General features: G+C 56.4%; 1 protein-coding gene across 1 annotated transcript; it reads left to right on the top strand.

The window, feature by feature from the left end:
• The first annotated feature begins 320 nt into the window (after positions 1 to 320).
• Positions 321 to 16196, top strand: RAC2 (Rac family small GTPase 2). The gene is made up of 7 exons (XM_028115729.2): positions 321 to 497; positions 2721 to 2792; positions 9891 to 10008; positions 10665 to 10727; positions 11139 to 11298; positions 14687 to 14818; positions 15456 to 16196. The coding sequence occupies exons 1-6, from the start codon at positions 463 to 465 to the stop codon at positions 14815 to 14817; spliced, it is 579 nt and encodes a 192-aa protein (XP_027971530.1). The 5' UTR covers positions 321 to 462; the 3' UTR covers position 14818; positions 15456 to 16196.
• The last annotated feature ends 7329 nt before the right edge of the window (positions 16197 to 23525 follow it).

The following is a 23525-nucleotide window of genomic DNA, read 5'->3' as shown; positions in this document are numbered from 1 at the left end:
TCGCATCTTCCCCAGGGATCAGCTGTGCCTTTTGCACCCTAGACTCACCAGCACCTGATACTATGCCCGGCATACAGTAGGCACTCATTAAATGCTTCACTTAGAATTGAGATGAATTGAATTCCTGGAAGCCTGAAGTCTTTGGAGAACAACTCTGGCCCTGCCCCATGGGCAAGAAGTGAGGCCCCAGTCGGCAGGGTAAGCAGGTCTCCTGCGGGTGCTCCAGCCCAGCACCTGAGGGGCCCCGAGCTGTTCTGCCAGACCGCATGCTCCGCCTTCTGCAAACGGCTGTTGGGGCAGCAGCTTGGGTAAGTTCCCCTTCCGCTTCCTCCTACCTCTTGTCCTACTGAGGCTGTTCCTCTGCCGGGGCGCCTTGCCAGGCTCTCCAAACCCCTGGAGCCCGCAGAAACCCTCTCCGTGCCCTGAGCTGTCACCAGCGCTGCCTCCCAGGCCCCAGACGCCATGCAGGCCATCAAGTGTGTGGTGGTGGGAGATGGGTAGGTACCTGGCTGAACTTCCTTCCCTGGCTGAAGCTCTCTACTGGGGTATCCCTGACACCCGCCTGCCCTGCAGATGTAGGAGTCCCTGGGAGGCAGTGGGAGGAGCTTCTCCCTTCTTGTCCCGGGGCCCAGAGAGAGACCCCGAGGTGGGCAGAAGACAGCTTCACCCTCTTTGCCTACTTCACTCCAGAAGCTGCTTGGATGGCGGTGGGTAAAGGGCACAGGACTGAGGGTGGAGGTGCCTTGGGTCCCTCCCCTGCACCCTGAGAGCTGGAGCAGGTCTCTCATGGGACCTGTCTTCAACTCTGCGGATGCAGGGGCAGGGGTGGAGAACCAAGAATCTGGCCTTTGTCCTCCGGCTGACCTGGGCTCTAGTCAATGGCTTGCACTGCTGTGTGTCCTTGGGCAAGCCACAGAGCCTCTCTGAAGCTCAGTTCATCCATCTGGGAAGAGGCCACGCCCCCAGGATTGATGTGGGGTCACCTGACATAGTTTGAGGGGCTGTCCTGTGCATAGTGTGCTTAATAAATATTAACCTCCTCCCCCTCTTCCTTCGCTGACTTTCCCCTCCCCCCTCAGCCTGCCTGGTTGGGGAGGATGTGTGGGGGATGTGGGTGATGAGCAGAAGGGGGAGGGAGACATGAAGTGAAGGTGGAGGGAAGAAGGCATGGGAGGGTGATTGGGAGGGTCAGTGCGGGCTAGGCTGGGCTGAGGGGCTTTCTCAGCTGTGGGATCTCAGGGACCCCGGGTTGTCATGTCCCCGTGGGCCTCAGTGACCTCAGGTTGTCATGTCCCCGCGGGCCTCTTTCGAATGAGGTCTAAGATGCCGATCTCTGGAGCCAGCCAGCAGCAACGTCTCAGGGCACAGCCTACAGGTGCATCCTGGCGTTTCCTGTGAGTCCAACCCAGTAAACTCCAGCATTTCTAGCTGGTCAGGCCTCCGTTCCAACTCTCCCATTCTACAGAGGGGCAGCCTGAGGTTGGAGAGACTCACATCTTTCCTGGCCTGGGTCACAGTGGCCCTGACATGACAGACCGACTTTGGCTCTGACAGATCTCATGGGAGCAGGTCCATTTATCAGCCCTCAGCTGATTCCGACACACCGGCCTGGCCTTATCTGCCCGCCTGCCCAGCCCTGTTCACTTCCGCTCTGTATCTGATCTGAGGAGGGGAGGGCAGAGCCAACGTTCCAGTTATTCAAAGTCACCTTGGTGGCAAGCTCTGGGAAGGGCAGAGGGGGGAAGAAGGTGGCTGGCCTCCTCAGAACAGGAAGTGACAATACAGGAGTGGGGCTGGAAGGCCCAGGGCTGCCCCTTTGGCTGCTAGCCTTCCCACCGCACCACCCGTGCCCCCTCCCAGCCCAGCTGACCCGCAGGGTGGGGGAAGACAGCGCGCGTCACGGCAGTTATTAGCGCTTGCTATGTGTCAGGCACTGGACTCAGTCACACCCCCTCTATTTGGTCTTCCCACCAACCTAAAACTAGGCCCATTTTACAGGTGGGAAAACTGAGGCCTGGAGAAGTTAAGTAATTTGCCCAAGACCTCATGGGATGTGAGGCTGGGTCTCTCTGACCTCAAAACTCCATGCTCTTAACGGCTGCTCTAAAGGGAAGAGGAGGGAGGGACAGGCTTCCCCTAGTGTTGACTACTAGCCGCTAAGCTCTGCCAGACACGGTGCTGGCTTCTTCTATGGGCTTCCTCTGATTTACTACTCAGCACACTCCTAGGAGGAGGAACGCCTCGGATCCCTATGTTCTAGATGGGGAAACTGATGCCTAGGGAGGTTAAGTGCCTTGCCCAAGGCTGTGCCATGGTCGGTGGTGGAGCTGGTATCTGGAGCCCAGGCCTGTGATGGCAGAGGCCTGGTTAGGCCCCTGGGTATTGTCTGGTTCAGTGGGCTCCTGGGCTCTTAACCCTGTGTGCCACACTGGTGTCACCTGGGAAAGCTTGTTACAAATACAGATTCCCAGTTCTGCCCCGCACCCACGGATCAGAATCTCTAAGGGAGGACCCTGAAGTCTGCCCTTTAACAAACACTCCTGATGACTCTTACAACTCAGTTTTGGGACCACTGATATTGGCATTCTCAGGTGGGGAGACTGAGGCCCAGAGAGGTGGGCCTGGGTCTTCCCTGAGGGCTGGGCTAGGGGACCCAGAAAACTCCCAGTGTCTCGGGCAGGGCCCATGACCGCTGTCCTCTCGAACCTCCTGTCTTTCAGAGCCGTGGGCAAGACCTGCCTTCTCATCAGCTACACCACCAACGCTTTCCCCGGAGAGTACATCCCCACCGTGTGAGTCCTGCGACGGGGGGGGGCGGGGAGCCGGGAGGATGGGGAGACACGCATCACCAAGCCCACCCCCTTGTCAGGCACTTCCTGTGTGCCGGGCCCTTTGTGGGCCCCTGGGGGGGGGTCTCTGCCTGGCAGAGCTGCCTGACGACCCCATCAGGAGGCGGTAAGCAAGGTTGAGCTGGGCAGTGAGGAGCAGTGCCCAGGCCCCCAGAGCGGGAGAGAGTGGGCGGGTGGGGCAGGACGGGCAGCCTCCGAGCTAGGCCTCGGCAGGAGAAGTGGAGGGGAGGGTGGGCTGGTGGAGGAGAAGGAGGCAGTCAAGGGCCTTGACACAGGACACCAGGACAGTGGGACAGCCGCTGTTAGGGGACAGGGCAGTGCCAGCTGGAGGCCAGTGGGAGGCCCTGCCCTCCTGCAGGTGTGGAGGCAGGGCCGTCGTTCGAGGCCATGTAGGAGTTCGTGGGTGGCAGCCTCGGGAGGGAAGGGTACCTGGGGAAGCACCGGCCCTCGGCGGCCCCATCGCTCCCAGGACAGTGTCCCCACCCCCCGCACTGCACTCAAGGCTCCGGGCGGGCTTCTCCCAACCTTCCCTTCCAGCGTCACTGTCCTTACGTTGCCTCATGTTCTGTCTGCTTGGCCCCACCAAACACTCCCTGGGCATTTCCACCTCAGGGCCTTTGCTCAAGCTGTTCCCTCTGCCTGGGGTGCCTTTCCTTTGCACGTGTCTAAGACCTCCAAGGCCCGCTCCTGGGCCCCTCCTCTGGGAGCCTTTCTCATCCAGCCCGAGGGACCTCTCACTCCCCAGAGTGACTCTATCTGATCTTTCCCATGACTCTGAGTCTCTGGAGGGCAGGGAGCCTCATCCAGTTCCTTTGGGTCACCCCGTGAGCTTAGCACGGTATCTTAGGCACACTATGATCCATGCATTGTCTTAAACACGCTGGACACGTTTTGAATTGACCTCAATGGAACTTCATGGAGAGGCCCTAGGAGGATCCACAGGGGCTACCCTCCATCTATGGAGCGCCTACTGTGTGCTGGCCCCTGCATGAGACGTCACACAGGAGTGCCCTCACTTGATCCTCATGAGAGGTGGGCATTCCACCCGGGCCGCCCACGGGGGAAGCTGAAGCTCACCGCAGCCAAGGGGCCTGACCTGCAGGACACTGACTGGCACCCCGGCCTGGGCCTGAGGAAGGCAGGCAGCAAGGACAGGGCAAAGAAACTGGGGTAGGGAGCCTGGAACACTGTTTTTTCTGCCCCATCTTGGCTCCTAAGTCCCCAGGTGGCCTGGGGATGGTGCTGGTCCCTCTCCGCACCTGCCACGTGTGCCCCATGGCCATCAGTCATCAAGCGTTTATCAGGCACCACCTAATGCTGAAGGAGGGCTGGCTCTAGGCCAGAGGAAAGGCAGCTTCTGCAGAAGGTCATTGTCACCAGCCGTGTACGGGCTGCCTGCCGCCTGCCTCTGCCTATCTCAGCTGGGCCGGGGCCCGTGTGCTGAAGGACCTTAGACCAATCACTTCCCCTCTCTGAGCCTTAGTTTCCCCTTTTATAAGGGCAGGGCTGGGCTGGGAAATCCCAGGCTCACTGCCGGGGCGCCTCCCCTGGGCAGGGAGCCGAAAGGCATGTTCTCCGGTGCAAAATGGTGGGAGGAACAGAGACCAGGCTAGACCCAGTTGTTCCCAACAACTTGGAGCACCCTGGCCCCTGGTGGCCCCTGGTGGCCCCTGGTGGCCTCGGGACACTGGACACCCTTGTGGGCCAGATAGAATGAACCGGGCAAGGTCTGCCTTCCCAGGACTCTGGGGAGCTGAGACAGACACTAGGGCCACCTTGAAATTCTTGACCTTTGCACGACGGATCTTGCATTTTCATTTTGCCTTGGCCCCTGCAGAGGATGTGCCGGTCCTGCATGTCACCCTCCTGTGTCGTCCGGGACCGAGATGCTCAGCTCTGGACAAGCCCTCCTTCCGGGGCTCCTGCTACAATGCCTGTTACCCCTGTTACAGGGAGGGGGAGATAAGTCACGCTGAGCCCTTGACATTGGAAGGTGGGGGCCGCTGGGGAGAGCGGAGTTGGGGGAAACAAGAGATCTCTGGTACAGAGATAAAGCTGGGGAGAGCAGCTAGGGCTCAGGGCCAGGAAGGGTTTCCTGGGGCCGGGAGGCATATGTGCCAGCTCACAACCAGATAAGCAGGCGAGCTGAGCTCAGCTCATTGCCAGGGGTGGGGGGTTAACAGCTCAGGGTCAACCCCCCCATGCCACAGATGGGATTGAAGCCCGCTGTGTGGGTGGTCTTGTGCCGGACGTTGGGGACACCAAAACATGGCAGGAGCACCCTGCACTTGCGTGCCTGTGACATAAGGGCTCTCTCCCTTCTGCCTTTCCCTTACAGCCATTCTCAAAAGGAACCCCAGACGAGTTTTCAAAAAGGAAAATTAGATGCAGCCATGTCCAGGCCTAAACCCCTCCCATGGCTCCCCTTCACGTCTGAAACCCTCTCCTCTCCTGGCATGTGAAGCCCTGAATGACACCTGCACCCCAGCCTCATCTCCTAACTTACCCCCCCTTTACCCACTGACTCCAGACTCCTGGGCTTCCTTGCGGATCCCAGATGCACCAACCTCCCCCACTCCTCTGTCCTCCTTCCCATCACTCAGTTCTCTGCTCAGGGATCAGCTTCCTGACCCTCTGTCTCAAGTGGTCCCTCCCTCCCCCCAGGCCCCACCCCTCCACCCCCCTGCTTGATGTTCTTTATGGTCCTTCCTGATCTGACTTTCCCTGCCGGCTCTGGGAGGACAGGGCCCTGGTCTGTCCAGTTCACGGCTATCGCACCAGCTTCTAGAACAGAGAGAGCACGTCAGTGACGCTCTGGAGTGACTGGATGCTCTGGTATGTTCTGAGAAGGTGTCAGAACTCGGCCACCAGTGGGTGGCTCAGCTGGTGGGAAGGAAGAACACACGGTTAATTTAGGTCCAATTGGCCAGCACTCGATTTTCACCTTCAGTTCACCTCCTCCTGGCAAGTCATGCCTGGAACTGCATGGACTGGAGGAGACCCAGCGTCTTCCGCTGGGCGCTCACTGCCCCTCGCCCATACTCCTGCTGCCACGGGCGGGATTCCCTCACTGCCTCAGCTGGCTCCAGCCTCCCCTGCTCGTGCACCCTCTCCTGTCCCTTCGTGCCCTGCCCAGGACACCCCCCCCCTGCCTCGCCCCACCTCCCGCAGCCACCCTCCTCTCTCACTGCTAGCTCTGTAAGCCTCCCACTGGCCCCCCCAGCTTCCCCTCTGACCCTCCTCAAAGGCTTCTCCATCCATTGGCCAAGAGGAGCCTTTTCTAAATGCAAATACGATCACATCACCCCACCCCACCCCTGCCCGGTGAAGCCCCTCAACAGTGCCTCATTGCCCTGAGGACCGAGACCCGAGGCCCAGCAGGGGTCCACGCCCACCTGACCTGGTCACTCCTCCCTGGTCCCCATGTCACCAGCCATGCATGCCCCCTGGCCTCTGGGTTCCTTGAATACACCATCTTCCTTTGTGAGGGTGGGCTTGGGTGGGGTGATCAGGTGATGCTGGGTGCTGGGCCCCCTTCCTCCTGCCCCTAATCCCCTATTCTACTCCATTCCAGGGTCAGGGCTGGGTCTGTAGCCCTGGGAATGCAGAAAGAGGCCACACGGACTCTGGGTGAAAACACTCCATCCGTGTAACCTCGGGCAGGTCACTCCTGGTTTCTGAGTCTGTGCCCTCATGTGTAACATGGGGACAAGGGTGGCACCTGCTCCCTGGGCTCCCTGGGCCCACTGAAGTGGTCTAGGTAGGAAGGGCCTAGAACAGTCATTGACACCCCTGAGTGCTCAGCAAACATGAGCTCTCTGCCTTCCCATAGCTCAGGGAAGCCCCACGTCCAGGCTCAGACCACTGACTCTCCAGCCATGAAAGAGCCCCCATGTTTAGCCTGTGAGATTTTCTGAATTGGGGAACCAGGCTAGTCCTAGATCTGCTGCCAAATGACTGTTAGATCTTGGGCAAGTGCCTTCCTGTCTGTGGACCTGTTTCCTCATCTGGAAAAAGGGGTGAGGGCTGGCCAGGGTAGGGGTGTAAGGTTCTTCTGGTCCCAGCTGCCAGTGAGTCTCAAGTAAGGGGGACCCCCGGGGGGCATGGATCCCAGCTGCACACGTGCAGCGATCCCTCAGGCTCTGGCGGCTGGGCCTCTGGGGATGGACCAGCGGGTATGTGTGAGGACATTGAAAATGAGACCACTCAGCTGCCCGGCATCTCCCCACGGGGTGGCTTGAATGTTCTCTGTCTCTTCGGATCCTCCTAATGGCCCCAAGAGAAGGGACTTTTTTTTTTTCACCTCGAAGAAAGTGAGTTTCAGAGAAGGCAGGTGACTCACCCAGGGTCACAAAGCCAGGATGAGGCTTCACAAGGAACTCTGTTCCCTCCTGGCTCTGGGTGGCTGTCCTTGGGGAAATCAACCCCCTGCGGTTCATTTGTCCACTTGCTCACTAACAGGTGTCGCAGAAGGAGCAAGGCCCGAATCCCAACTCCTTTGCTTATGAGATGGTTGGCTTTGGAAAAGTTACTTGACATCTTGAGGCCTCGGTTTCCCCATCTGTCTGATGGGAGTAACTTGAGGTTCTTTTGTCTTAGGCTACCTGGGACTTCAAGACCTAACACAGAAAAGTCCCTAGCCTTCTGCCAAGCCCCAGATCTGGTGCTTGGTGCTGCTGCAAGATCCCAGGACCCCGTTCTTTCCCCATCGCCACGGCCCCTGAGACTCTGGGGATGGCTCCATGAGGACACATGGCTTTGGCTCAAGGAATCTTGGGAGGCTTTTTGGCATCAGAATTTCAGGCTGGACATTAGAGAGGAGAGTGTCCCAACACCCTAAGTGTGTCCCGAAGGAATGTTTCTGACCGAAGCCAAGGACAACGCAGGTGCTTCTTTTTCCATCATGCCCAGCGGTGTCTCCCTGGACAGCTCCTTCTTCCTGATGTCCCACGGCAGTGTGGGTGGCATCTCGAGTTGGTACACAGAGCACCGGCTATGTGGCATATGCTGTGCTGGCCTCAGGGCGCCGTGAGGAGCAAGCCAGGCACGGTGCCTGCTGTTGGCACAGATTGCTGGCCTGGGGCCTGGACTGGCTGGGGGCCAGGAAAGGCTTCCTGGAGGAGGTGACCTTGAGATGGGGCTAGAGGCGAGTGAGTAAGAGTCAGCTGGGCACGGGGTGGGGGGGGCGGTGGGCGGGGCGGAGGAGCAAGGGAGGAAGAAGAGTGGGAAGTCAGAGGAAGAGTGTCTGTAGGAGCTTCCAGGCAATAGGGAGCGGGTCATCTGTGGAACTGAGAGGTGACTGGAACACTCCATGGATGAATAAGCATGATGTGTTGAAAATATCCGGCTACTCGCTTTTGGGGGTGTGTGTGTGTGTGTGTGTGTGTGTGTGTGTGTGTGTGTGTGTGTGTCTTTCTCAGAACAGGTGTCTTTGGAGTCACTCTGAAGCATTAGGGCTTCTTCAGCCTGTCCCTGAGCAGCATTCTGTGAGGGCTTCCTGGAGGAAGGGGCATTCCAAGGGCTTCAGTTCAGTTTGCTTTAATTCTGATGCACTCACTGGGTGCCAGGCCTGAGCCTAGAGATGAAGCAGGCATGGGCCCTGCCCACATGGAGCCTATGGCCCCTGGCAAGACAGAGACACACTAACTGCCTGTTTAAGTCAAGATCGAGCGGTTGCCTGAGGGAGGGAACAATGGGCTCTTTCCAGGTGGGCCACAGGGAAGAAGGTGGCCTGGAGGTTGCCCCACAGAAGAGGAACTGCCTGGGCACGATTCTGAAGCGTGACTAGGAGACAAGGGTCAAAGGGGGCAGAAGGGTATTCTAGAAAGAGGCACAGACGGGAACAAAATCCTTGGAGAGTGGGTAGGAGTGCATGGTCAGGGTAAGTGGGAATGTTTGGACAAAGAGAGGTGGGGAAGGGCATTCTGGGCAGGAGCAGGTACAGGGAGGTGGGCAGCGCAGGCCTTGCCCAGGAGACGGTTTGGCTGGTGTATGAGGGGAAGAGAAGGAGAAGGAGCCTGATGGAGCGGGGCAGGGGACGCAGAGCAGGGCCTTCATGGGTGGCCTCAGTGAGGAGAGACAGAATGATGATCCTTGGCCCTCATGGGCGGGAGGTGAGGGCGTCTGTGGAAGCATAGCTGGGGCACGCGGCAGGGAATGCTAGAATCGCGCACAACTGGTTTCTCACTTAGTTTGTTCACTCACTGGCTGTGTGGCCTTGGGCAGGTCGCTATACCTCTCTGATCCCAGTCTTCCTTCCCACAGGCTGAGAAACCAGCACTTTTCTCTCAGGGGTATGTGTAGTGAGAAATACTGTTGGGTTGAATTAAAAGAAAACCTGGAAGCTCGTTTGATTGCCCTGGAGGCCTCCCTGGTGCTAGTGGGAGACTTTGGCGATCACTGTCAGCACCCCTTGCCCCAGCACCCTTCGGACATGCGTCCTACTTGTGTGTGCTGGTGGCATTTCTTGAAATTGTCTGCGACAGCCGGCTTTCAGTGTGCACTCGGGGGTGGGCTGGAAGACCAGGGATTTAGCGCCGCAGGCCATCCTTGTGCCAGTGGAATTCAGAGATGCTGGAGAGAGACCCCAGGTCGTGCCCCTCAGGGGCGCCCTGTCTTCAGTGGCCCCAGTAGTAACGGCTCACTGACTGACCCTTCCTTGTCTCTTCCCCACTCCCCTCCCGAGGCTGCCACTGTACCAGCTACTCGGCTCAGGGTTTGCTTCGGGGGGCACCCCACCTGCCACGGGGGTGACCGACCTCAGTCCAGCAGAGGAGGTGGGGAAAGTCGGATCAAGCCTTAGGGGGACTGGCGTGCAGCCTCACAAAATCACCTCTCAAAGGACAGGCAAGGGCAGAAAGGTGATTGGAGACAATATTTTCCTCTTGATGCTTACCTGCATTTAAAATTTTTTAATGTAATGAATCGGTAAGGAAACAAAAGAAAAGCTGAGTGCCCAGCACCATGCGGCTGCCCATGGCCACCCCTCCCTGGGTCTCGGCCTCTGCACGGAGCGATACTGACCCTACTGTCCTCCCACAGGTTCGACAACTATTCAGCCAATGTGATGGTGGACAGCAAGCCCGTGAACCTGGGGCTGTGGGACACGGCAGGGCAGGAAGACTACGACCGCCTCCGGCCACTCTCCTACCCACAGACGGTGAGCTGCCCTGCCCTCCCGCCTCCAGCCGGAGCTCAGCCTGCTACCGCTGGGGACGGACGCCCTGGGGCCGGTGGCTGGGGACCCTGCCCATCTCAGCAATGCCCTCCTGGGAGGAGCCGGGCCTCCTCCCCGTGCCCCTGCCCGCCCTCCTTCGGTCTCCCTGCTCTCACTGTGCTCATCTCCCCAGCCCCTCTGCCTCATGGGCTCTGGCAGCCCCCTGGCTCCCCGTGGGTGGGGCAGGCAGACCCTGGATGGGGCCCCAGTAGGGAGCCCCGGACTCTGCATCCCAGGGGTGCTGGGGAGGGGAGGGAGAGATGGGGGGCAAGCCTGCATCTGTGGCTGCTAGACCCTAGCGTCCTTCGTTCTCCCTCCAGGCTGGCAAGGGAAGGGCTTCTGACCAGATGACAGGTAGTGAGCGCCTGGTGGGGAGTACGGGTTCCGTGGCAAGCCCCTGACCTCACTTTCCCCATCTGTAGAACGGAGTGGTAGTGGCACTGACTGCAGAGGGTCGCGTGACGATTCACCACTTAGGACAGGCCTTTCGGAAGGGCTGCGTAAACAAACAGCTCAGGGGCTGCCCAAGTGTGGAAGGGCCCGGGCGGGATGCCTCCAGGCCCCCTCTCATGGGTGACCGTTGCCTGCTCTGTCCCCAGGACGTCTTCCTCATCTGCTTCTCCCTTGTCAGCCCTGCCTCCTACGAGAATGTCCGGGCCAAGGTGAGCAGCACAGAGCGGGGCCCTTGGGGCCTGGGGGCCTGGGGGCCTTGGGGGCTTGGGGGCTTGGGGGCTTGGGGCAGGTGACCCCGAGGGAGGGAGGGAGGGGCCGCAGAGCGTGTGGGCAGAGGGCGTCCCCGGTGCCAACCGGCACTGGGGGTGAGACTCAGAGGGGGTTCAGAGGGGGTTGGGGTCATTAGCTGTCCCCCCCACCCCCTGTAACCGTGCCCCCTCTCTCCTCCCCGCACCTCTGCCCGCCTTTTATCTCTCACGAAATCTTGCTTCTTCTTTTCCTGCAACCACGCGCCCCCCGCCCCGTACCACCTCACGCGTCTTCTCCTCACCCCCTCGCGCCCCCTCTCCTCTTCTCGCCCTTGGTGCCCCTCCTCTTCCCACGCCCCGCCCGCCTCCCAGTGGTTCCCCGAGGTGCGACACCACTGCCCCAGCACACCCATCATCCTGGTGGGCACCAAGCTGGATCTGCGGGACGACAAGGACACCATCGAGAGGCTCAAGGAGAAGAAGCTGGCTCCCATTACCTACCCGCAGGGCCTGGCCCTGGCCAAGGAGATTGGTACGGGCTCGGGCTCAGAGAGGGGAGCTGGCTGCAGGAGGACCCCGGCTCGGCCTCGCTGGGGATTCAGGGGGGCTCCCGGGCCGCTGTGCCATGTGCTGGCTGGGCGACCCCGCCTGCGTCTCCGTGCCTGGGTTTCCTCACCAGCAGAACGTGGCAATAGTGACCGTTTCCAGTGGTTGGGGGAATCAAATGAATTCACACCCGGGAGGCCCCTGGCTCAGCACCTGCGTGCAGGCAGTCCCCCGGCTGGGTCGTGGCGGTAGTAATAATATATACACTCCCCAAGCAGATGCTGACATTAGCGCATTGGAGCTGACAAGGGGAGGGATAGAGTGACGTGTGCTGTGGTCGCGAGCAGCCAAGTCGAGCTTAGGTTTTCCAGGAAGGCTTCCTGGAGGAGGTGCTTCTGCCTTAGTTTGAAGGGTGATTTCCCTGCTGCCTCTTCCTCACCACCTTTTCCCCGGCCCGCCTCCTCAGCCCAACTGCTCTTTGCCTCCTGATCACTGGGCCGGAGAACTAAAGTGACTTCTCAAGGTCACACAGCCAGGAGGTGGCAGAACTGGGATTTGAACGCAAGACAGCAAATTGCTGGCTTGGGGGGTCTCCTTGTGGGGGCTCGAGGCTGCCGGCGCCAGGGAGGCCGTGACTGGTGGGTCTGGCCTCTCCCGTAGTGCCTGGGCCTGCTGTCCCAGGCCAAGTCCTGACCCGCCTGCAGCCGGGGGTTGGGACACTTGCCCCAGAGCCTGGCATCCCCAGCCGGGTTTGAGCACTATGAGCAGTGGCCCAGCGGCCCAGGGCACTCTGCCTTGCCACAGGGTCCTGCGGGCCCAGGGTTTGGCCCCTGAGTAGGTAGGGCCTCCCCACCCCAGGCCTGCCTCAGCCCCACCGCTCTTCCTTCCGCCGGAACTGGGAGGGCTCTGGGGACTCACATCGCTACAGGAAGAGAAACCACAGCTGCCACCTCCCCCTTCCTGTGCCTAGTCCAGCGACAGGGCCATCTTCCTCAGGGGGCCTTGAGCTGCCTCTTAAGCCTTGGGTCCTGAGCCCCGTCCTGGGGTCTTTGGCTCCTCGGCCTGCTGGCTTTCCTCACACATATGGGGGTTGTACCCTTGCATTCTCTTGTTCTCCGGCCAGCGCATCCCCCCAACTCCTTCTGCCCAGGGCTGACACTCTAGCTAGCATGTGACCCATCCCCTTCTAAAGCCTGTGCTTTGGGACAAGGAGAAGGGGGCTGGAAGCCTGGAGGCTGGTCCTGGCTCTAGCACTGATGGTGTGTGTGACCTTGGGAAAGTGGCTCCCCCTCTCTGGGCCTAATTCTCTCCGTCCGCACAAGCTGGCCCGAGTGATCCCCAAAGGTCCTTTCTCCTCTGTAAGGAGGTGGCTCGGGGTCCTGCCTTGGTCCCTAGCCGATCTCTCCGGGAGCTGATCCCAAGTGAGGGTGGGGCAGGGGCAGCGACTCTGAACTTGACTTGGACCAGCCTAGGCCAAAGGGGAGGCCCGGGAGACCTGCGGGCCTGATGAGGCGGACAACAGCTGTCTCTGGCTGAGCCTGGGGTGGCGAGTTGTGGAGTCGAGGCCCCAGCCAATAATCACTATAGTCACGGCTGGCTGACCAAGACCAAGCACTTCCTGGGCGCTGGGCCACTGGTTCAAGGCCACCCAGCCGGGCTGGGGCAGAGCCCAGATTCAAAGCCAGGCTGCCTGGCTCCATCAGTCATGGGGGCGATCAGGGGCACCTGCCGCCTCCTAGCCTGCCCCCACGCCCTCTGCAGCTCCTCTGCCCCACCTGCCTCAGCTGGACAAGCTGTCCCAGGTCACCATGTCCTAGACTGATGGGAGGCTCAGGCACAAAGAAGGGGGCTGCCCAGAGTCCGAGGGTGGTCAGAAACAGAGCTGAAGGGAGCGCAGCATCCCCGCTCAGGACCCTTGCTCTGGATGCTGCTGGGCCAAGAAAAGCAAGAGGGAGGCAGGTTCCAGGGAGGAGGCAGTTGGTGGGTGTGGAAGAAGTGGACACTGGCTATGGTCCCTTGCAGGGAGACGGTGGCCAGATGCCCAGCGACACCCTTCTAGGCACAGAGGGTTATAAGGTGATGAGGCTCCCGGACTGAACCAAAGGGAACTCTGTCCCTCCCAGCCAGGCCCTGGGACCACTGCCCATGCTCCCTGGTGGGAGTATGCTCTCGAGTAGAGGGAAGACATCCAGCATGTGACTTTGTGCAAGTGACATGCTCTCTGAACCTCGGAGACAGTTTCCTTGTCCCTGCCCCACTTTTTCTTTCTTCTCAACCCCAGGTCATCCGTGGGCTTCCTCCTTCCAGGGGCTGCCCCCTCGGAGGTCCTGGCTTCCCTCTCCCCAGCTGTGTGTCTCTGGGACCCAGGCTTCCCCTCTCTCTTGCCCTGTTTCCTCATCTCTAAGTGGGGAATCACAGTATTTCTTCACATGGTTTTTTGGAAGCACCCAGCTCAGGGCTTGGCAGGGAGCAGGTGCCCATCAGAGTTGGTCTGCTTCCTTTCCCCACCCCAGAAGAGCAGACTCCAGCATGGGGGCAAAGTTCTCCTTCCTGCCCCTCTCTTTCCCTTTCTTCCTGAAATCAGCCCCCAGCCCTCTCAAAGAAGGGGTTTTGGGGTTCCTTACCTCAGGGAAACTGTGCTGTAGTGGTCATGGGAACTCACACAGGTTCCTTCCAGAAGGTCAGGGAATGCTGGCCCTGGGAGTGGGGGCTCAGCTGGCCTTTCTGGCCATCTGGGCCCTAGGCTCCTGCTCTGAGCCGTAAGGTGGGAGAAGGCCAATCTCCTCAGTGGGGAGGGAAAGCTCTCTCATCCTGCTCCCTCACTGATAGCCCCCAGCCGCCCCGAGGGGGGAAGAGAAACATCTAGCATGTGGCTTTGGACAGATGACTCCCCACCTATGAACCTCGGTGTCCCTGTCTGTAAAATGAGGTGGTGCTAAGGAATGGTCAGATGACATTTGGAAGGTCCTGGTGCCTGGGCCACGAGCGCCTCGGGCCTCCTGGGGGAGGCATGGAGGCGGGTATGCGGCTGTTTTCTAGAAGAAACTGAGGTGTGGAGAGATTCAGTCACTGTAGCTCGAGGTCCCCCCCCCCCCCCGCCCAGGAATGTTTCCAAATGCCTGCCTGCCTTCCACAAATTAAGGGTTCCCATGTCTAAGAAAGATACAGACCTGCCCTTGTGGGTCTTAGCCTCTCCTCTTGAGATCAAGCTCCTTGTTCCAGGCATGAGGAAGTGGAGGGGAAGGGCAGTGGTTACCTGACCCCACGGCCTGGCAGTGTGTGGCTCGGGAGAGGCTTCTGCCCAGGGCTGTCCCCTGACCTCGGCTTCTGCCCTCTTGCCATCCCCCCGCCCCCCCCCCCAACCGCCCCACCAGACTCGGTAAAATACCTGGAGTGCTCGGCCCTCACCCAGCGAGGCCTGAAGACTGTCTTTGATGAGGCGATCCGGGCCGTCCTGTGCCCCCAGCCCACGCGGCCACAGAAGCGTCCCTGCAGCATCCTGTAGGGTAAGAGCGCCTCCTTCACTGCTCCGTGACCCACCCAACCACACACAGCAGGCTTGGCAGGCTCCGGCCGGGAGGGGTGTCCAGCCGCGGCTCCGTGGCCTTCCGCTTCGCTGGGAATGGCACTTAGGCCAAGACAGAAGGGGGAGTATCAGAGTGGCCTTAGTTTCCTTATTTGCCTGAGCCAGTCTGACTCGGTGGGGCCCGGGTCCCAGAAGGAAGGTGCAGGGTGTCAGAAAGTGCCAGAGCCACGGCAGGGGTGTCACGAGGCTTCCACTCTGCCAACCCTGCAGGAGGGACAAGGGATGGAAAGATGCCTTCGGCCCCTGCCCTCAGGAGAGCCCGGCGGAGCCAGGGAGATCCAACACCCACTGATAAGGGCGGGGGGGGGGGGGGGCGGGTGGAGCTGAGACTCCTGGGGCGGAGGAGGGACCCGTGTGGGTCGGAGGCAGCCTGGAGGGCTATAGGTCAAGAAGGATGGACGGGCCTTGGTGTGGTGGGCCCGCAGGGTGGGCTGGTGGGAGGGTCAACCTGGAGAAAACATGGGAGGTGGCAATGAGCTTTGAGTGGGGAAAGCCGTGAGGGGGCAGGCGATTCTGCTCGCCCCCAGGTTCTCACCCTCTGCCTGTCTCCCTTCCAGGTTGCGCCCAGCCCTCCCAGCCAGATGGCTGTGACCCTCAGGGTGCTCACCCAAAGCCCGGCGGCACCCCAGCTGGCCCTGCTGTCCCCTCCCTGTGGTGTTTCTTAGCAGATGGCTGCAGAGCTTGGTTGCTCATCTTCTCCGGGCTGGAGGCCCCCTGGGGCTGGAAGGCTGTGAATTTGCAGGCTCCGCTCCCGATCCCTTCATGCTCCCACCTTCACAGGGGCCAGAGGGGAGTCACGCTCGCATTAGTGTGGCCAATGTCCACTGCTGCACGTGGCAGCATCTATCCCTTTACCCCAGCCCCACCCGATGCCTGAATCCCCTCTGGAAATTTCGGGCCGGAGGGTTGCCAGCCACCACTCGCATACCTTCAGGGATGGGTCGCTCACTCCCTCCTGAGGCAGGCTACTCCAATATTGATGGTCTTGCTTGTCTGAAAGTTCTCCTTCTGAGGTAAAATGAATGTCTCGGACGTTTGCTCCTGGTTCTCCTTTTTGGAACAACATAAAACAGATCAAATTCTCTGCATGTCGGTGGGTACCCGCAACAGCCTGGTTCCAGCTGTCTCCTGTTGTCTCTCAAGTCTGTCTGTGCCACTCACAGGATCCTGAGCTACATTTACCTGTGGGAGTCTTGAAACTTTCAGACCCTGTCAGGCAGGACTTTTGCTATTGCAAATGGAAAACCTAATTCAACCTGCTTAAGCAGAAAATAAATCTATTGATCCAAATTTGGAAATATCATGACTTCAGGTGCAGTTTGATCAAGGGGCCTCAAAGCATGTCATCAGGGCTTGCTTTCCTGTACCTCTTTCTTTGCTCTACTTTCCGCTGTCTGGTTCATTCTCTGGCAGTTGACTCTCAGAGCATCCTTCCAGGTTCAAGGTTAGGAAAAAAAAAAAAAGAAAGAAAAAGAAAAGAAAGAAAGGGGGAGGGCAAGCTTCTGCCCCAGGCAAAGTTCTAATTAAGGTTTACCACTTCAACCAATCATATTTGACCGGGGCGGGGGTGGGGGGGGATGTGCTGAGCTCTGATTGACCAAGCCTGGACCACCTGCCATGCTAGAGCAAGGAGTGGAGGCAATGGCGTAAAAATCTTGCATTCTAGGATGGAGGGGTTGGTTCCCAAATGAAGACTGAGACCTTGCTGGAATTTGGCTGTGTGGGTGGGAGTCAGGCAGCCAGAACTCCCCAACCTCCACTCTTGGAGCTCACGGGAAGTGTCCCAACAGTGTAAGAAAGCAATGCCCATCAGGCAGGCACTAAGCAAAGGAGAGTTTCTTTACTAGAGAAGGTGGGGCTGTTGTAAGGAGTTAAGTTCACCCGTCAAGTCCAGCAGCGCCTGGTGTGGAGATGGTCCCACCGTAGTGTTTGTTACTTTACAGGTGCCGGCCTTTCCGGCACTTGATTACTGATTACTGGATGATTACTCTTCTCTATCCCAACTTCATCCATGCATTCAATGCATATTTATCGAGCACCTTCTCACTCTGTTCTAGGTGTGGGGTCCAGCGTGGCGCACGAGTTCCTGCCCTCGTTGGCTGACCCTCTAGAGAGGCTGCAAGGAAGGAATAAAAAGAAAGATCTAAGACCCCACCCCTGATAGCACAGAAATCCCCCAATTCCCAGCCAGCGAGATGCTTTGGGTTTCTATCTTCTGCTCCCCTAGAGCTGCCCCCCCGTGTCCTGAGGTTCGGGGACAGGGCCCTCCAGCTCACTGGCCTCCCGGGATCCCCACCCTCTTGAAAGGGGCTGGGTTCAGGGGGGAAACCCTGTGGTGCTTCTCAGTTTCAGCTCAGACAAGGCCTTTATGTTTTTAAGGTTACGTCTCCTTGGAAACCAGCCACCCCCGTGAAAAACCCACATAAGCATGACGCAAACACAGGCCCCACACCTAATACGTTTGTTGTTTAGAAGCCCTGGGGCGCCCCCTCCAGTTGGCCAGAGTCTGAGGAGAGCGTCTTTTGCTCCCTGCTCTTCTGGAGCCTCCAGATAAATCTGGGACCCCTTCTAGTGGGCCCGGGGGCCCGGTCACGCTCACCTCCCTCTCTCCTCCCCTCCACCCTGAGACTAAACTTTTGTTTCCTCAAAGCCACTTTGACACCTCTTTCATCCAAGCCCTTGCACACCCTGGTCTGGTCCTCTTTCCTCGAATGATTTCCTCTGCTTCTCGAACTTCCTGCATGTCGAGGGTGGGAGGGGGGGAAGGGGCCTCTGCCGTACGCCTCTTGCCCGGAGCCCACCTCAGTGGGCACAGTCCTCGCTTTATGCCAATAATAACATCAGCAAATAAATTCTCTTGCCACTGTGTGTTCTCACCTAGCACAAATGATCTCCTTTAATCCCTAGGGGCCTTCCAATGTCGGTTCTAGCAGCTGGGGTTTGCAGACGCACAGGAGGGCACGGGAATGGGAGCTAGAGCTCATCTCACCACGACAGACCCTCTACTTCCCCACCTTCTCCCACTACCCCCATCTTTCTTGCTAACAGATACCTAGTTTCGGGCAGAGCAGCAAGGTATCCAGCCCCAGACCAAAACACTTGTTTTCCCAGCATGCTTTGCAGCAGGGATCCCAAGGTGCACAGCACTGGCCAAAAAAACAAGTGTAAGTCAGCTGGAGAGGTGACTTCTGTGACAGTGTTTGTTTTCTTCCACAAAAAAAAAAAAAATGGACACTGCCCTTTGTCCCCGTCCCTTTCCCTGAGGAATACTGATGCGATGTCTGGAGCTGCAGCAGCCATCTTACACACTTGAAACCACAAGCATGAAGATACAAGCTAACATGCTCAGAATGGAGGAGCAGAAAGATCAAAAGAGTCTGGATCCTTGACAACTTTGGTTGGCAGCTGAGCCAATGCCAATGGCTCCCTTGTTATGGGAACAAAAGGAAAATGAAACCACCCAATGTGTATGCCACTGTCGGTCAGTCCTCTGTTACCGTTAGCTGACAGCATTTGTAACTGAGGTCTTAGGTTGCTTAGCCCCGTGCTCTTTCCACTGTATCATTGCATCCAGCGGTCACTGGACATGGGGTGAGTCACTCATTTCTGTTCTGTGAAGTGGCTGAGCACCAGAAGCCCTTTAGATAGGAAAGAGAAACCTCAAGCAGAGTAGGTGAGGAGCTGGTTTTGAAACAGGAAGAACTGTTGGTTGCGGCAGAAGCTGACAACTTGGTGATGCTTCACTCCGACACCAACCACCCCCGAACACCCACCTAGTGGTGCCAGGCCTGCGCTAGGCAGCAGTGCATCAAGCTGGGCGCCTTGCAATGACAGCACTGCCTGGTGGGCCAGGAAAGCACCTGCCAGCTGAGCTACTTCATTTGGGGCTTTCGGTCTCAGAGCCTGGCTGCTCCTTGCTCCTTCCTCCAAAGCAGAGGCCTGGGGGGCCCCCTGGCGCCTCCCACTCCCCCCGCCCTGCATCCACCGGTCACCAAACCTAGAAAATCTGGCCTCTCATTGTGTGTTAAACCCACCTCTTTATCTGGACCCATGCCACTCCCTGCTCCAGGCCTTGCATTTCTTCCCTGGACGGTAGTCGTGACCACCTCGCTGGCCTCCCTGCATCCGCTGTCTCCACGGGGCAGCTCGGGGTCTCCTCCTTATTTACAAACAACTGTGCCACTCAGATGTCACGATGTACACCTCTTGCCTTAACACATGCTTGTACGGCCACGGATTCATTCAGTCACCTACTCATTTAGCAAATTGTTATTGGGACTGTGCACCAAACACAGGGTTCGAGGGTGAGTCGACTGTGGGCCCACTCCTAGGAGCTTGCAGCTCTGGGGGGACCCAGCGGAGAGCCCTGAGAAATGGCCCCTCTGCTTGGATGGCTCACCATGACCCTAGCAAGTATCTGGCACCTTGCAGATGCTGGATAAATGTGTGTTGTTTATGTAAAGGAATAAGCAGATAGAAGAATAGACTTCAATGGAGAGAGAGTCCCCGCCTTTCCAGTGACCCAGCTGAGCCCAGCCTTCCAGTCATGCTTGCTAAGGCACCTGTCATGCGCATCGGAATTCTTGCATGTGCCAGCCCAGTCAAGTCCCCGGATGACAGTGGCCCCAGCCAAAATCATGTGTGGCAGAAAAGGGCATCCAACTGAGCTCAGCCAACTCGTCAAATCATGAGAAATAATACCATGGTATACGGAAACGGTGACTTTTGTGGGGTTGAGGTCCCCTGTTATCCCTTCCTTTGATCTTTTCCCTCTCTTCCCTACCCTCTTAACTCCCCCACCAGCAGAGAAGTAGTCACCTCTGGGGACATCTCACTCCATCCGGATCTCATGAGATGTAAGAGGCAAGCAGGGTAAGCTCTGGGGAGGGAGACAGGAATCTAGGATGGTTCTTGAAGACTTCTGAAGGCCCTAAGGTAGGTGAAATGATGAGCAGTCATCCATGTAATTCGAAGTTCAGTTCAGTTCAGTTCCCATGTACTAACCCCAGGCTCCATGCCAAGCTGTGTGGGAGCTGGAGGTGCAGAGATGGTGAGATCCAGCCCTCTGCTCCCTGGGGGCTCAGGGGCTAATGAGACAGACAGATGAGCAAATCAATACCTGCCATGCGGTTGATCCACATACCACAGGAGTGTATGCAATAGAGCAAGGAAGAGATTCTGGTCTCAAGGTGCCAGCGTAGAGATGTTTCTGCCCCCCTCTCCCTTGCTGAAAAGCAGCCATGACAATAAGGAGAACACAAAACAGAAACACAAACTCTCATCTTCAAAGAAACCAGGAGACACCTGTGACCCCAAACCACAGCATACGAGTCTGGAGAGCAGATGGAGGGGTGGTAAATGATTTAACAGAGCCCAGGGAAGGCAAACCTCAGTGCCTGCTGTTCTGTGGTGGGGCGGGGTGGGGGGTTTGGAGGTGGGAGAGATGCAAACCGACTGACCTTGCAGAACCCCCAGGAGGGGGGTTGGCTCCGAAGTAGGGGATCCAGACACCACAGATGGCAAGGCAGGAGGCTGAAACCCAGTGGGTTATTTGTAAGTTTGTTTAAGGAGTGATCAGACCGCCAGGGCCTCCCCTGTGCACTATGCAGCCAGGCAACCATCCCTCCCTAGCCTGGGCAGGAAAATCCAACCAGAGATTTCTGGGCCCAAGGACACCAGCTACAGGGCAGGTGGGGGTGAGGACCCAGACTGATTATTTGGAATATAGTGGGTTTGATCATGCTTGGCAGATTATCACTCCTTCGACACCCACCTCCAGGGGTGGACCTACTTCCCCATTCCACTGATGCTAGCTTTGACCTTGTGACTTGCTGTTTGCCAGTGGGATGTTAGCATATGCATCATAAGGAGAGCCTGATGTGCTTTCACCCTTGGGCATGCTCTCTTATGCTGATGAAAGAACATCCCCTGGTAAGCCCACCGGTTCCAAGAACATAAGGGCAGAGGTGTCCAGCTGACCTGCAGCTCAAAGCAGATCTGCCTAGCTTAGCTCAGCCTAGGTCAACCCATTCCAGCTGAACTGAAGGTGTGAAGTACAAGAAATGCTTATTGTTTGTGTGGTTGTTTGTTACACAGCAATAGCTGACTGATGCAGGGGGATTCAGTGGAAGTCTGTATACTCAGCAGGGTGACCCTCAGACCCTGGCTGAGTTCAGGAATGCTAGCACCCAGGCAGACACTTATCCCAGACAGGAATCTGTGGCCAGGATCTGACCACCCCAGAGAAAAGTCTTACTGATGCTGACATTTGGTAACATCTAGGCAACCTTGACAAAAGATCCAGCTGTCCCTCCAGAGATGTTTGCTATCTTGCAAACTCTGCCTTTTGACACGGAGCTGCCAATCCGAGTTTTAATCTTTCATTCTGAAAAATGAATAGGTAACAAAAGATGAATGGACAATTGAGGAAAGCTCTATCATGAAAGGGACCCAATCAAATAAACAGAGAAAAAGGAACTAGCAAGAAATAAAGACAAGGCAGTGAGCTGAAGAAAACTTAAAAGAAACCATCACTGCTGTCCTTGGAGAGAGAAGGAAACATATTACACCCACAAATAAATACAGAAGACCATAACAAGGGAACAATCAGAAAACAGAGAAGAGCTCTTAGAAATTAGAAATGTGTTTATTAATTTTTTTTTTTGTATAGAAGGTTTGGAAGATAAAACAGAGTGAGCAACAACAACAAAAACAACTCCTAGAAGGGAGAATAAGATGGTAAAAGTAAACAACAAGAAAATTACAGGGTTAATCCAGGGGGCCGATAGTCAAATAATAGGAGTTCCAAAAGAAAATAATTGAAATATCTTGTCCAGGGGCGCCTAGGTGGCTCAGTCGGCTGAGCGTCTGACTCTTGATTTTGGCTTGGGTCATGATCTTGGGTTCGTGGGATTGAGCCCCACGTTGGGCTCTGTGCTTAGCTAGGAGTCTGCTTGTCCATCTCCCTCTGCTTCTCCCCCCACCATAAATAAATAACTAAAATCTCTAACAAAAGAAAGAAAAAAATCTTGTCCAGAACTGAAGAACACAAATCTTCAGATTGAAACAGTTCACCAAGTGCCCCCAAACACTTGGTGCTGGGACCAGATGGGGAGGGGGGTTGGTAGAGAGGGCACAACGCAAGCATTACAAAATTGCAGAAATTTAGGGATAAAGCAAAGATCCTAGAAGCTTCCAGAATAAAGGGAAAACACCTAAGGTTACACACAATGGATCGAGAATAAGAATAGTACTGGGAAGCCAAACTATGGAGAGAGTCCAAATCTCCAGTGACTGACGAATGGATAAAGAAGAGGTAATATATATATATATAAATATATATATATATATAAAATGGAATATTACTCTGCCATCAAAAAAGAATGAAATCTTGCCATTTGTAATGATGTGAATGGAGCTAGAGCGTATGCTAAGTGAAATAAGTTGGTCAGAGAAAGACAAATACCATATGATCTCACTCATATGTGGAATTTCAGAAAGAAACAGATGAACATATGGGAAGGGGTGGGAGGGAAGGGAGAGAGGAAGATAAACCATTAGAGACTCTTACAATAGAGAACAAACTGAGGGTTGATGGAGGGAGGCGGGTGGGGGGAGGGAATAGATGGTGAAGGGTATTAAAGAGGACACGTGTTGTGATAAGCACTGGGTATTGTATGTAAGTGATAAATCACTGAATTCTACTCCAGAAACCAATATTGCACTGCATGTTAACTAAGTAAAATTTAAATAAACATTTTAAAAATTAAAATTTTAAATAAAGTTTTTAAAAAATTAAAATTAAAATTAAAAAAAGAATAGTATTGGGAGCTAGACAGATGGACAGATGCCTTCCGCCATCTGAATCAAAGTGATTCTCAACCTAGAATTCTATACCCAGCCCAGCTATCAGTTGACATGCGAGGAGAATGAACAATTTTCAAACACGTGCACTTTGCTCAGGAAATTATTGGAGGATGTGAGCCCACAAGATCAGGGGGCAAACCATTAAGGAGGAAGATTCAAGACATGGGATCTAACACAGGAAAAAGCTGAAGGGAACCGCTGATAGAATGGTGAAGAGACACTCTCAGGGCAGTAGCCACACACAGGCATAGAGGATAAGCCGGGACAGCAGGGAGGAGTTTAGATGCCTCCAAGCAGAAATCCTCACAGAGCTCAGACCCTGGAAACTCCCCTGCGAGGTTTTGACATAGCAGTAGGAGTGTGTGCAAATATGGAGTCCTAGAAAACTGAGATATTAAAAAAAAAAAGCAACTAAGTAAATGAAAAAAGTGAAACAATTATGAACTCCGGGCTGGGCAAGAGAGAATATTTTGCAGTGTGTTCCTAATGAAAACACTGAACATACACTTAACTGAAAATGTTGTCTCATGGAGAGGGTGGAGAGGAAGGACCAGAGTGTGTAAGAAATCTACAATCCTCGTCTTCCATAACAGGAAGTCAGTAGATAATGGACAAAATTGGGGGATCAAGAGACAGAAAAATAAATCTGGTATTTGGCAAGATGGAGAAAATACAAGGAGAAAAGAGCTAAGAGGGTGGAATTGCTTCTGGGATCAGGGGTGGGTCAGGGCCATGGGAGGACTGCTGTTTTCTGCTCTTGT

The sequence above is a fragment of the Eumetopias jubatus genome, unplaced genomic scaffold (assembly GCF_037043125.1).
Source record: "Eumetopias jubatus isolate StellerSeaLion01/CBP00866 unplaced genomic scaffold, mEumJub1_p1.0 scaffold_8, whole genome shotgun sequence".
Taxonomy (NCBI): Eukaryota; Metazoa; Chordata; class Mammalia; order Carnivora; family Otariidae; genus Eumetopias; species Eumetopias jubatus.
The sequence above is the reverse complement of the archived record's forward strand: the minus strand, read 5'-3'. Positions and strand labels throughout refer to the sequence as shown.